This window comes from Bufo gargarizans, chromosome 4 (genome assembly GCF_014858855.1).
Source record: "Bufo gargarizans isolate SCDJY-AF-19 chromosome 4, ASM1485885v1, whole genome shotgun sequence".
In the NCBI taxonomy this organism is placed as follows: domain Eukaryota; kingdom Metazoa; phylum Chordata; class Amphibia; order Anura; family Bufonidae; genus Bufo; species Bufo gargarizans.
Genome location: NC_058083.1, coordinates 276,725,446 through 276,737,963, shown reverse-complemented (window position 1 = coordinate 276,737,963; position 12,518 = coordinate 276,725,446). Strand labels below are relative to the sequence as shown.

The window sequence follows — 12,518 nt, the reverse complement described above, 5'->3', positions numbered from 1 at the left end:
CGCTGCTGAGGTGGGACGCAGTAAGACAGTCATTTGGAATTTCTTAAATGATCCTGAGGGTTATGGAACAAAAAAGTCAAGTGGAAGACCCCAAAAAATGTCATCAGCACTGAGCCGGAGGATCCAATTGGCTGTCCGTCAAGGCACTGGACGATCCTAGACCCAAATTGAGGCCCTTACTGGTGCTGACTGTAGCCCCATAACCATCAGACGGCATCTGAGACTGAAGGGCTTTAAAAACGTCTTCAAAGACCTCGTCTCCTTGAACGCCACAGAACTGCTCATTTGGACTTTGCAAGAGTGCACCAAACATGGGACATTCAAAGGTGGAAGAAAGTTTTATTCTCTGATGAGAAAAAATTTAACCTTGATGGTCCTTATGGTTTCCAACATTATTGGTATGACAAGCAGATCCCACCTGAGATGTTTTCTACGTGCCACAGTGGAGGGGGCGCCATAATGTCTGGGGTACTTATTCCTTCAGTGGAACAATGGAGCTTCAGGAAGTGCAGTGGCGTCAAACGGCCACTGGCTTTGTCCAGATGTTGCAGAGAGCATTCCTCATGACTGAGGGCCCTCGTCTGTGTAGTAACTACTGGGTTTTTCAACAGGACAACGCTATAGTACACAATGCCCGCAGAACAAGGGACTTCTTCCAGGAAAATAACATCACTCTTTTGGCCCATCCTGCGTGTTCCCCTGATCTAAATCCAATTGAGAACCTTTGGGGATGGATGGCAAAGGAAGTTTACAAAAATGGACAACAGTTCCAGACAGTAGATGGCCTTCATGCGGCTGTCTTCACCACTTGGAGAAATGTTCCCACTCACCTCGTGGAAACACTTGCATCAAGCATGCCGAAACAAATTTTTTAAGTGATAAACAATAACGGCGGAGCTACTTATTACTGAGTTCATGTTTGGAAGTTGGATTTCTGTTTTTGGGGGGGGGGGGGGGGTTAGTTATTTTTGGAAGTGTGGTCCTAAACTTTTGATCAGCTAAAAAACAGCCTGTTTCAGTTTATTCGTTGTTTTCATTAAATGAAATTAAATTAAATGCTCAAATTTTTTTTTGTCTCACTCCCATTTCTTCTTGTTGCATGTTGAAGTTCTACTTCGAACCTTGTTAAGATCCAGCCATGTTAAATATGATTTTTTGCCATTTTTCAAGTGGTCTTAAACTTTTGATCAGGACTGTATTTTCCAACTGCAAACAATACTATACAGTACCTTTCCCTTTTGCATCGGCTTATGACTGGATATATAAATTTTACCGCACATAAATATTGTGCTCTCCTTTTGTGTGGTTTTTCGAATATTTTGATGGAATGTGACCAGTAATGCAGGAAAACAAGTGTGTAGAAGAACAATTATAATTATATTAATAGTAATAAAAGTAAAATTCTGGTTGTTGTAAAAAATAAAATTTGTACTGCTATTCTGTCATTGGGATGTGCAGTATGTTCACATGATGTAGGGGCCCAAGCTCATACTGCAGCCTAGAGCTTTTGGCACTGAATGACTTAAAGAGGTTGTCCGCTTTTGTTATTTTGAAGACCTATCCTCAGGCTGATCAGCTTTTGGAAGAGAACGCAGCGCTCATAGAGCACTGTGTTCTCTTCTGTCTTTGCTTACTCGCCATCGACATTGCAGCAGTGAGCTGGTGTAATTACAACTTTGCCATCACATTCACTTCAATGGGAGAGCTCCTTCCTATTCAAGTGAATAGGACCCTCTCTGATCTGCTGCTGATGACCTACCCTGAGGATAGGTCATCAGTATAACAAAAGCAGACAACCCCTTTAAGGTTGCCATACACATTCAACAGTTGTCTGCTGAACGATCATTCGGCCGACACTCTCCTGGCCCTCTCTTGACTTCTTCATACACATATACATTTTGTTTAATCTGAAAGTGTATGTGTATTTAATGTGGAGAGAAGAGAAAGCGGCTGCCAGACAGCTTTGGTGGTGGCTTATCTCCAGATAGAACAAAAGGATGGGGCAAAAATATTCACTTCACCCGATCATTCTCTCCTTAACATCATCTGTCGGGGAGAGTCAAGAGCTCCCGCACATACAGCTGACACTCTGCTTGAAATGGCGTATATAAGCTGTTTAACCCCTTCCAGCTGTTTAACCCTCTATGGAAGGGATTAACAAGGAGGGAGCTCCCTCCCTCTCCCATCCCACCCGATACTTGACGGGATTACAGAGGGACGAGGGTTCCCTCCCTCATCAGCTGCTGCTCTGTTGTGACAGCGTCCGATGGTTACCATGGCAAGGGGACGCCTTCCCAGGCTCCCAGCTTGCCATGGTATTGGTAAGCCGGATCAGGCTTCTGCTAAAGGCAGCAGCCTGATCAAGCTAGTGTAAAGTCACAATACACTACATTACACTATATAGTGTACTGTAGGGAATTATATAGGCATCAGACCCACTAGATCTTCAAGAACCAAATGGGTCTGGGTCAAATATATATTTTTTTTAAGTGAAAAAACATAATAAATAAAAAAAAATATTTTTAAAGCCACACATTTATCACTGATAAAAAAATAAAATACACGATACATGTTTGATATCACCGCGTCCGTAATGATCTGATCTTTGAAAGGGTCATGTTACTTTCCCAGCATGGTAACTGCCATAAAAAAAAAGAAAAAAACTATGATAAAATAGAAATTTTGCCCACCTCACTTTCCCCATAAAATTATAAAAGTGATAAAAAAAGTTGTATGTACGCCAAAATGGTACCAATCAAACCATCACCTCATACTGTAAAAAAAATTTGCCCCTACATGAGACAATCGCCCCCATAAATATGGCTCTCATACTATGGAGACACTAAAACATTATTTTTTTCTAAGATGCTTTTATTTTGTTAGAGCAAAGTAAATTAAAAAAGGTATAATTATTAGGTATTGCCTCGTCCGTAAGTACCTGCTCTGTAAAAATCACATGACCTAACCCCTCAGGCGAACACCGTAAAAAAAAAAACGGTGTAAAAAAAGCCATTTTTGTCACCTTACATCACATAAAGTGTAATACCAAGCGATCAAAAAGGCGTATGCCCCCCAAAATAGTACCAATCCAACCAGCATCTAATCCTGCAAAAAATGACACCCTACCTAAGACAATCGGTCAAAAAATAAAAAAGCTATTACTCTCAGACAATTGAGACACTAAAATATGATGTTTTTGCTTCAAAACTGCTATTATTGTGCTAAAGTGAAATAAATAAATAAAATAGTATGCATACTAGGTATCGCCGCATCTGTAATCTGCTATATAAAAATATCACATGACTTAATCCCTTAGGTGAACACCATAAAAAAAAAAAAAACTGTGCCAAAAGGCAATCTTTTGTCACCTTACATCACAAAAAGTGTAATACTAAGTGATCAAAAAGTCATATGCACCCCAAAATAGTACCAATGAAACCACCATCTCATCCCGCAAAAAATGACACCCTACCTAAGACAATCAAAATGAAAGAGCTATCACTCTCAGACAATGGAGACACTAAAATATGTAATTTTTTTGCTTCAAAACTGCTATTATTGTGCTAAAGTGAAATAAATGTTCCAAAAAGCCATTTTTTGTCACCTTACATCACAAATAGTGTAATACCAAGCAATCAAAAAGTCATATGCACCCCAAAATAGTGCCAATCAAACCGTCATCTCATACCAATTTTTTTTATTAGGTTAGTACAATAAAAAGGTATCCCTGCATACCGCAATACTCTCGTATTTTGTAATCTTATTTATATATACCGTATTTTTCGCCGTATAAGACGCACCGGCGTATAAGACGCACCTAGGTTTTTGGGGAGGAAAATAAGAAAAAAAATATTTTTAACCAAAAGGTGTGCTGTGGGTTTGGAACTAGGTGGTCTGTGGATGGCACTATTACTGGGGATCTGTGGATGACGGACACTGTTATGGGGGGATCTGTGGATGACGGACACTTATGGGGGGATCTGTGGATGACGGACACTGTTATGGGGGGATCTGTGGATGACGGACACTGTTATGGGGGGGATCTGTGGATGACTGACACTGTTATGGGGGGATCTGTAGATGACGGACACTTATGGGGGGGGATCTGTGGATGACGGACACTGTTATGGGGGGAACTGTGGATGACGGACACTGTTATGAGGGAACTGTGGATGACAGACACTGTTATGGGGGGATCTGTGGCTGGCACTGTTACAGGGGGGGGGATCTGTGGATGGCACTGTTATACATGTGTCATCCACAGACCCTCCCAGCCCATAACTGTGCCATCCACAGATCCCCCGCCGCTCCAGTATACTAATATAATATGTCTTATTCAGTTAATAGTTATTAAATATGCCTCTTTATTCCTAAAAGTACCTTAAATCCTAAGCGCTTAAGTACAATGCCTGCAGGCCGGGCAGCCGGCGCGGCGCGTCACTCACTGACGTCACTTGCCTGCGCCGCCTGCTTCATTCATAAAGTAGGCGGCGCAGGCACGTGACATCAGGGAGTTACGCTGCCGCCCGCCCGGCCTGCATTGTACGGATGCGCTTAGGATTTAAGGTACCATTAGGCATAAAGGGGCATATTTAGTAACCATTAATTGAATATGACATTTTATTAGTACACCGGAGCGGCGGGGCGGGCCTTTAGTACAGTGACTGCACCGCCCCGCCGCTATTGCCGGCCCCAGCTCCTCCTCCCAGTCCCTCCCCGAGTCCCCGCTCGCTTTGCATCGCATCCAGCGATGTAAAACTGACTGCATTCGCCGTATAAGACGCAGGGGCATTTCTCCCCCATTTTGGGGGAAGAAAAAGTGCGTCTTATACGGCGAAAAATACGGTACTTATTTCGTTTTTTTTCAGTAGTATGATTAAGTGGTGAAAATTATTAGTGCCCCCCCCATTTTTGACTGTGGTATTTTATGTGCCCCCCCCCCCCGTATATATTGTTCCTAGAGTCGCCACTGCACAGGGGGCAATGGTTGGCACAATAGGGGAACTGGATGGCACATGGGGGTAATGAATGGCACAATGGGGGCAATGGATGGCACAAGTGGGGCACTGGATGGCACACGGGGCACTGAATGGCAAACAGGAGGCACTGGATGGCCCAAGGGGGTAATGAATGGCACAATGGATGGCACAAGGGGGCATTGGATGTCACTAGGGGCACTGTGGATGTCACTGTTATGGGGCACTGTGGATGTCACTGTTATGGGGCCACTGTGGATGTGTGGATGTCACTGTTATGGGGGCACTGTGGACGTCACTGTTATGGGCGCTGAGTATAAGTGATAGGGCTCGTGCGCAGAACCGTATCTGTTTTGCGGTCTGCAAGTTCTGGATCCACTAAATAAGGTTACTGTCCGTGTGTGTTGCACATTTTTTTGAAGTCCTACTGAGTTCTTTGGGTTTTAGATCTGCATTATGTGGACCAGAATAGGACATGTTCTATCTGTCGCAGAATTGATATACGGATGTGGAAAGCACAGGGACGTCATCAGTGTGTTTTTTACATCCGTATGTCAGTTCCAGTAAAGACAGAACATGTCCTATTCTGGTCTTCAAAATGAGGTCCTCAAATCCATAGAACTCAATGGGACTGCCAAAATTGTGGATCGCAAAATGGATACGGTCGTGTTCATAAGGGTTTAGATACACAGCTCAGCAAGCAGGATCATACAAGATAGGCTTAGATACACCACTCAGCAGGCTGTGTCATACAAAATGGGATTAGATACACAGCTCAGCAAGCAGTATCATAGAAGATGGGATAAGATACACATTTTAGCACACTGTATCATAGAAGATGGGATTAGATACACACTTTAGCAGGCAGTATCATAGTAGATGGGATTAGATATACACTTCAGAAGGCAGTATAGCACACAACAGGATGTGTATCAGATAAACATACATGATAGGATTAGATACAGATGTGTTTGGATACACTTGCTGTTTATCACACTCTGGAGAGGGAAGAGCCTGTGGACGGTCAGTGGTGAGTTTAGATACACCGCTCAGCAGGCTGTATCACACAGGATAGGATTAGATACAGATGTGTTTGGGTGTGCTTGCTGCTTCCAGCTGTTTATTACACTGGAGATGGTGAGGGAAGAGCCTGTAGACGGTCAGTGATGAGTTTAGATACACAGCTCAGCAGGCTGTATCACACAGGATAGGATTAGATACAGATGTGTTTGGGTGTGCTTGCTGCTTACAGCTGTTTATCACACTCTGGAGATGGTGAGGGAAGAGCCTGCAGACGGTCAGTGATGGGATTAGATACACAGCTCAGCAGGCTGTATCACACAGGATAGGATTAGATACAGATGTGTTTGGATGTGCTTGCTGCTTCCAGCTGTTTATCACACTCTGGAGATGGTGAGGGAACAGCCTGTGGACGGTCAGTGATGAGTTTAGATACACCGCTCAGCAGGCTGTATCACACAGGATAGGATTAGATGCAGATGTGTTTGGGTGTGCTTGCTGCTTCCAGCTGTTTATCACTCTGGAGATGGTGAGGGAAGAGCCCATGGATGGTCAGTGATGAGTTTAGATACACAGCTCGGCAGGCTGTATCACACAGAATATGATTAGATACAGATGTGTTTGGGTGTGCTTGCTGCTTCCAGCTGTTTATCACACTCTGGAGATGGTGAGGGAAGAGCCTGCAGATGGTCAGTGAAGAGTTTAGATACACCGATCAGCAGGCTGTATTACACAGGATAGGATTAGATACAGATGTGTTTGGGTGTGCTTGCTGCTTCCAGCTGTTTATCACACTCTGGAGATGGTGAGGGAAGAGCCTGCAGACGGTCAGTGATGGGATTAGATACACAGCTCGGCAGGCTGTATCACAAAGGATAGGATTAGATACAGATGTGTTTGGGTGTGCTTGCTGCTTCCAGCTGTTTTTCACACTGGAGATGGTGAGGGAAGAGCCTGTGGACGGTCAGTGATGAGTTTAGATACACCGCTCAGCAGGCTGTGTCACACAGGATAGGATTAGATGCAGATGTGATTGGATACGCTTGCTGGTTCAAGCTGTTTTTCACACTAGAGATGGTGAGGGAAAAGCCTGCAGACGGTCAGTGATGGGATTAGATACACCACTCAGCAGGCTGTATCACACAGGATAGGATTAGATACACATGTGAGGGCAGAGCCTGTGGACGGTCAGTAATGGGATTTAGACACTGAGTGAGAAGTAGAATCATGTCTGTGTGCAGAAAGATGGACATAGGAGTCATAGATGGAGTAGCTGCTGCAGACAGAGCAGTGGGGGGCGTGGCCAGCCTGTGACTCATCTCTGTGCAGTGCAGCCAGGCTTGTGTACCAATAAAGATATGTATTCAACAAAACATGAAGGGGAGAAAGTAAACAGATCTGCCAGGATAATGTGATGTCTTGCAGGGGGAAGGAAAGCTCGGACATGAAAAACAGGTATTGGGGGTATATGTAAGGATGGTGAGGGGTGTTAGGAGCACATAAAAATAATTTTGATTTTGGGGCCGGACAACCTCTTTAACATGAATCCAGCAAGGCAGTGTTCTTTTCTTCCAGCACATGGTACATCTGTTACTGCATTGATTTTTCTTTATGCTTTTTTGCTCACACTATTTCCTTTTCTATTGCCAGGTTAAAAGGAGCGGGCACACCATACGATAAAGAATCACTGGCAATTATTAAATTAAACAATACTACAGTTTTATATTTAAAACAAGTTACAAAATTCCTAGCCCTTGTATGTTTCGTGAGAGAAGAGAGTTTTGAAAGAAAAGGTAAGTGTTTAACAAGGGAGAATAACATATATATATATATATATATATATATATATGCTGCACAGCATACCTTGCCCTAGCCTAGTGCTAAAGAGATATTCAGATGGACATGTTATTCAGCGCTACCAAACATACAGGAGAATAGAGTACTACATATCTATTCCATCCAGTGACTTCTCCTCTAATGTAGACGTTCTCTTTCCTCATCTTCTCCATTGGGTGTAGGCCACATCAACAACATTTTTCAGCCATGTCTTGCTCTGCAGAGTTTGCCACGTAGACATCTTAGATTCCTAATTTTTCCATAATCCTCCCCACCCTGTTGCCACCACTGTACTGTGCTCGCCAATGCCCCCAAACACTATACCACAGAAATAATAGTGCCATACAGATCGTCCCCTCATAGTAATAGTGCCCCCATAAGTGACATCAATGGTGGTGAAGGAATAGAGTATTTTCTCTAACTCTATACCAACTAATAGTTGGCTTACTTTGAGGGAGATTTTTATTCTTAGGTCTGACCCTTTTCAGTGAAGGCCTCCCCCTGAGTTAAGCATGCTGGAAAAAGTGTAGAAACCCAAGATAAGCCAAATTGCACCAATTCACACCCCTTGGTGCAGACACATTAGTCATTCTGGGGCCTTGTGTTAAGCATGTCATTAACGAAACAAAATTATGGTGCATAAACTTCATATACAGTATCTGGTGTAGAAAACATCCGCAGTGACATTGATATATCCCCCTAATGTTTTTGACTCTTGCATTTTTTTTTCTAAATTCATATGAATTATATTTTATAGCAATTTGAAATAACAGATTATCAAAGATTTTATGGAATAAGATATTGTTTAATTTTTTTTTTTACCATTTAGACAGCCGGCTAGACATTCACTTTAAATGTGATAAGGAATTTAAAAAAAATATAAACTTGCAAAATTCTTTGTAACTTTGAAACTACAAACTTAAACTCTGTCCAGTCCATGCTGGCCATGTTAAACTGGGTAGGGACTCACTGCATTGAAAATGACAACTTCCAGTGGTCAGTTTATACGTAGATTACCAGAAGCAAATCGGAAGAATTGTTATTTCACGAGGAAGTATTTACTAAAACAGACAGGCCAGTAGTGCTTTAATAGTGTTTTTGCTGTCACCTCCCTGGCACAACTGAACATAAATATTCTGGAGGATAAAAAATAGACAAAATAAGGCATAAAGATATGTTAAAGGTTTGCATAGAAACACCACTTTAGTGCATGTGCCCACAGACAAACAACAGCTGCATATTAGGTTCTTTTCCATAAGGGACCTATAAAGAGCCATGATACACTCATGAGACTCAGTATACAGCAAAATATATTTTAAAAAGTCATACACACCTTGCAATCCCTGCATTGCAACTGGTCCAACTATGCCTAGGTTTCTTCTTCACTTACCCTGCCTGGACCACCCCCATAAATGTAAGAAAGGCATTACTGTATTGTTATAAGTGTTACAAATTTGAAAAAACTACACAGTCCCAATCTGCAGATATAACACTATGCAAAAATGAGAAGCAGACGAGTCCATTTGTGAAAACACATAATCTGTATTTCACGTCAGCACATTGTGTGTGCTAATCCAGATCAAAGCATTATGTGAGCTGTTACAGGCTCTGAGATAAAACCTAGAACTTAAGTGTTGTTTCTCTAATTCTCAAAATACAAGAAAATGCTTTACTCTTTTCTTCTACGAGAACAATGAATCTCTAATGTATTAGAATTCTCTTTAACCCCTAAGCACTCTGTGCTGTATATAAGTACGGCACAGTGGGCAAGTTGTTCCTGAAAAACACCATGCAGCTATAGCACTAGGATGCCGGCATCGGGGGTCAGCTGTATATTGCAGCTGACACACATTTGCAATGGCTGGGGTCAGAGATTATTCTATTCCTGGCCATGTAACTGCTTAGATGCCACAGCAAATAACGATTGTGGCATTTAAGTGGTTAGACAGAGGAGAGGCTCTCTATCACCCCACTAATCCCTCACTGACATGAACATAGTGTGCTGATGGTTTGTCATGGTAGCAAAGATTCCCAGGTCTTCCATCTTAGTACGCCCATTCAGTTGGCAAGCATAATACACTTCAGTACCCAGTATTGCAGTGTATCATATTTTTGACAAAGAGACTGCACAATCAAGTCCCCTAGAGGGAGTAAGAAAAATAAAAAAAGAAGTATCATTTCTTTCCTAAATAAAAAAGTTCTGGCTCTCAGAATATGAAGATACAAAAACAAATGATTTTTTTAAACGGAATCTGTCGCCCTGATTTTGGACTATTACCTACAATAATACATGAGCATTACTGCAAATAGGGAGTCCAGATGTCTATTTTTTCTTTTCTTACTGTTCCCAGTTCCCCTGCTGTCAGCACTCAAAGCTAGACGGAAATACACAGTTTGGACTGCTGTGCTGTTTTTACACAATGCATGCATGTCAGTCCTGACAATGTATTTCAATGCAGCTCTGACCGCTGACAGTAAGGGAATGGTGGGCAATAGAAAAAATAAAAAATCTGCAGTACTACTCGTGTATTAGCCCTCATTCACATTTCCATCTTTCACTGACAGTTGCTGTCCAAATTTTCCACATACAGCACATGTACCCATTGATTTGAATGTGTCTGATCACACATCAGTATTTTCTTACTGACCGTGGGTCAGTGAAAAAATCATGGAGACATGCACTACTTTGGCCCATTATGCGGACCAAACACGCCCATTGCATCCATATTTGTTTCCTGTTTGGTCCATTTTTCACTGACCACTAACAGGAGATGCTCTGGAAATTAACAGCTGAGCAGTGTTCATGGAATATGGATGACACAAGAAAGTAAAAAAATGGACACATGGACTAAACACGGACATCTTCACTGATGGAAAACGGACTGATTTTTTTTTACAGACGTGAAACGGGCACAGAAATGAGAACAAGGTCTTTCTGTAGGTAAGGGTCCAAAATTGGGGTGACAGATTCCCCTTAAAAGAGTTTTTATTGTGTAAAAACATAAAAATTGCTAAATAAAGTTAACATGGTGTTTGTACTGCACGGTGAATGCCATTAATAATGCAGTTCAGAAACTGCTGTTTTCTTTTGCTTCTGCTCTCCCAAAAATTTATAAGCATTTTCATACATTATATGTATTTCAAAATAGTGTCATCAAGAATACAACTCATCCCGTAAAAAAAAAAAAATAGCTATGATACAGCTACATCGACTTAAAGAGGACCTTTCATGGTTTTTATTTATTCTAGATACCGTAAATACCTTTACCACCCTGCCTGTTATTCTAGATACCTGCCACCCTGCCTGTTTTTTTCAAATATCGCTCCTATGCCCCTCTGCAGTTTTCCCGCTCAGTATGTTAATCCTGAGCATCGGTACAGGGAGGAGGAGACGCCAGGGTTTCTCAATGGGCGTCTCCTTCTCCCTGGCTGTGTTGCTCTCAGCTGTGATTGGATCGAGGCACAGCCAGAGAGAAGGAGATGCCCATTGAGAAACCCTGGCGTCTCCTCCTCCCTGTACCGATGCTCAAGATTAACATACTGAGCGGCAAAAATGCAGGGGGCACAGCGGGGCATATGAGCGATATTTAAAAAAAAAAAAAACAGGCAGGGTGGCAGCATCAGCGGGCATACCCCGCAAGGTAAGGTATTTTTCAAAACTAAATGAAAAACATGAAAGTTCCTCTTTAAAGATAGAAAATGTATGGCTCTCGGAAGGCAAGGAGGAAGAAATGGAACAAAATAATTGCTGTTTGACACAATAGACTGTTAATATTGAAATTCTATGGAACTATTTGTATAAGGATCACAAACCAATTTACAGGATTTCCTTCATAAAAATCAGCTATGGCTCTTACTCTTCAATCATTTTCAGCATGTTATAGGTGACAGGTTGTCTCGAATGCGTGTTTAATCACATAACTTGCCCTTGCTTGAGAAATGTCTGTTTTTCCTTTGTTTGCAGGTTTACTAGATTACAATTTCCATTGCTTTCGTAAAGCAATTCAGGAAGTGTTTGAGGTAAGGGTGAAAGTGCTCAGATCTCGCAGACACCTAAGTCAAATCCGGAAAAATAGAAGAGCTGCCAATGGCACCCCAGGAGTTCCTATGTAGAGATGAAGAATTATGAAAACCTTTTGTTGCATCTGTTGGGATTCGGTTATTTTTCTGCAGAGCCATGGCTAAAGGATAATTCTTATCCAGTAGATTCTTCATCAGAGACTTTACATAACTTGTGGACAATCTTAGTATAGTAGTAATAATTTATCACACGCTCAGCACACCTTGCAGACTGCACCATGCCGTCATGTAGAAAAAGGGAAATATTAAAGGGTTATTCCTATCTCATAAAGTGATAGGATATGCCATCACCTTGAATGGTGTCGTGCTGCAGCGCCTTTATTCTCAGGATTGCTGGGGATCCCAGAAGACGGAGCCCCGCTGATCATAAAGCAATACCAAGTGTAGTACAGGTCACCTACACAGTATATTATTCATTGATTTAACAGATCTGATCCAACATAATCACTGCTACATTAAGTAAACCATTGGCCTCCGTTCCCCAAACATAGATGCCCCCCCCCCCCCCCAATTACATTCTGCTGCACCAGGGAGTTCTGCAAGGAATGGGAAATGTAATTGTCCCATCAAAATGCTTACCTGTTAGATTAAAGGGAATTTTGATGG

The 12,518-nt window shown here is 42.1% G+C and overlaps 1 protein-coding gene across 3 annotated transcripts in view; it reads left to right on the top strand.

The window, feature by feature from the left end:
- Nucleotides 1–12,199, top strand: part of RRAGD (Ras related GTP binding D) — a 44,141-nt gene extending 31,942 nt beyond the window's left edge. For all 3 annotated transcript variants that reach the window (XM_044290665.1, XM_044290664.1, XM_044290666.1), the window contains exons 6-7: nucleotides 7,647–7,789; nucleotides 11,797–12,199. In XM_044290665.1, the coding sequence (XP_044146600.1) occupies nucleotides 7,647–7,789; nucleotides 11,797–11,945 (292 nt within the window). In that variant the 3' untranslated portion in view covers nucleotides 11,946–12,199. The remainder of the gene's footprint in view (nucleotides 1–7,646; nucleotides 7,790–11,796) is intronic.
- The last annotated feature ends 319 nt before the right edge of the window (nucleotides 12,200–12,518 follow it).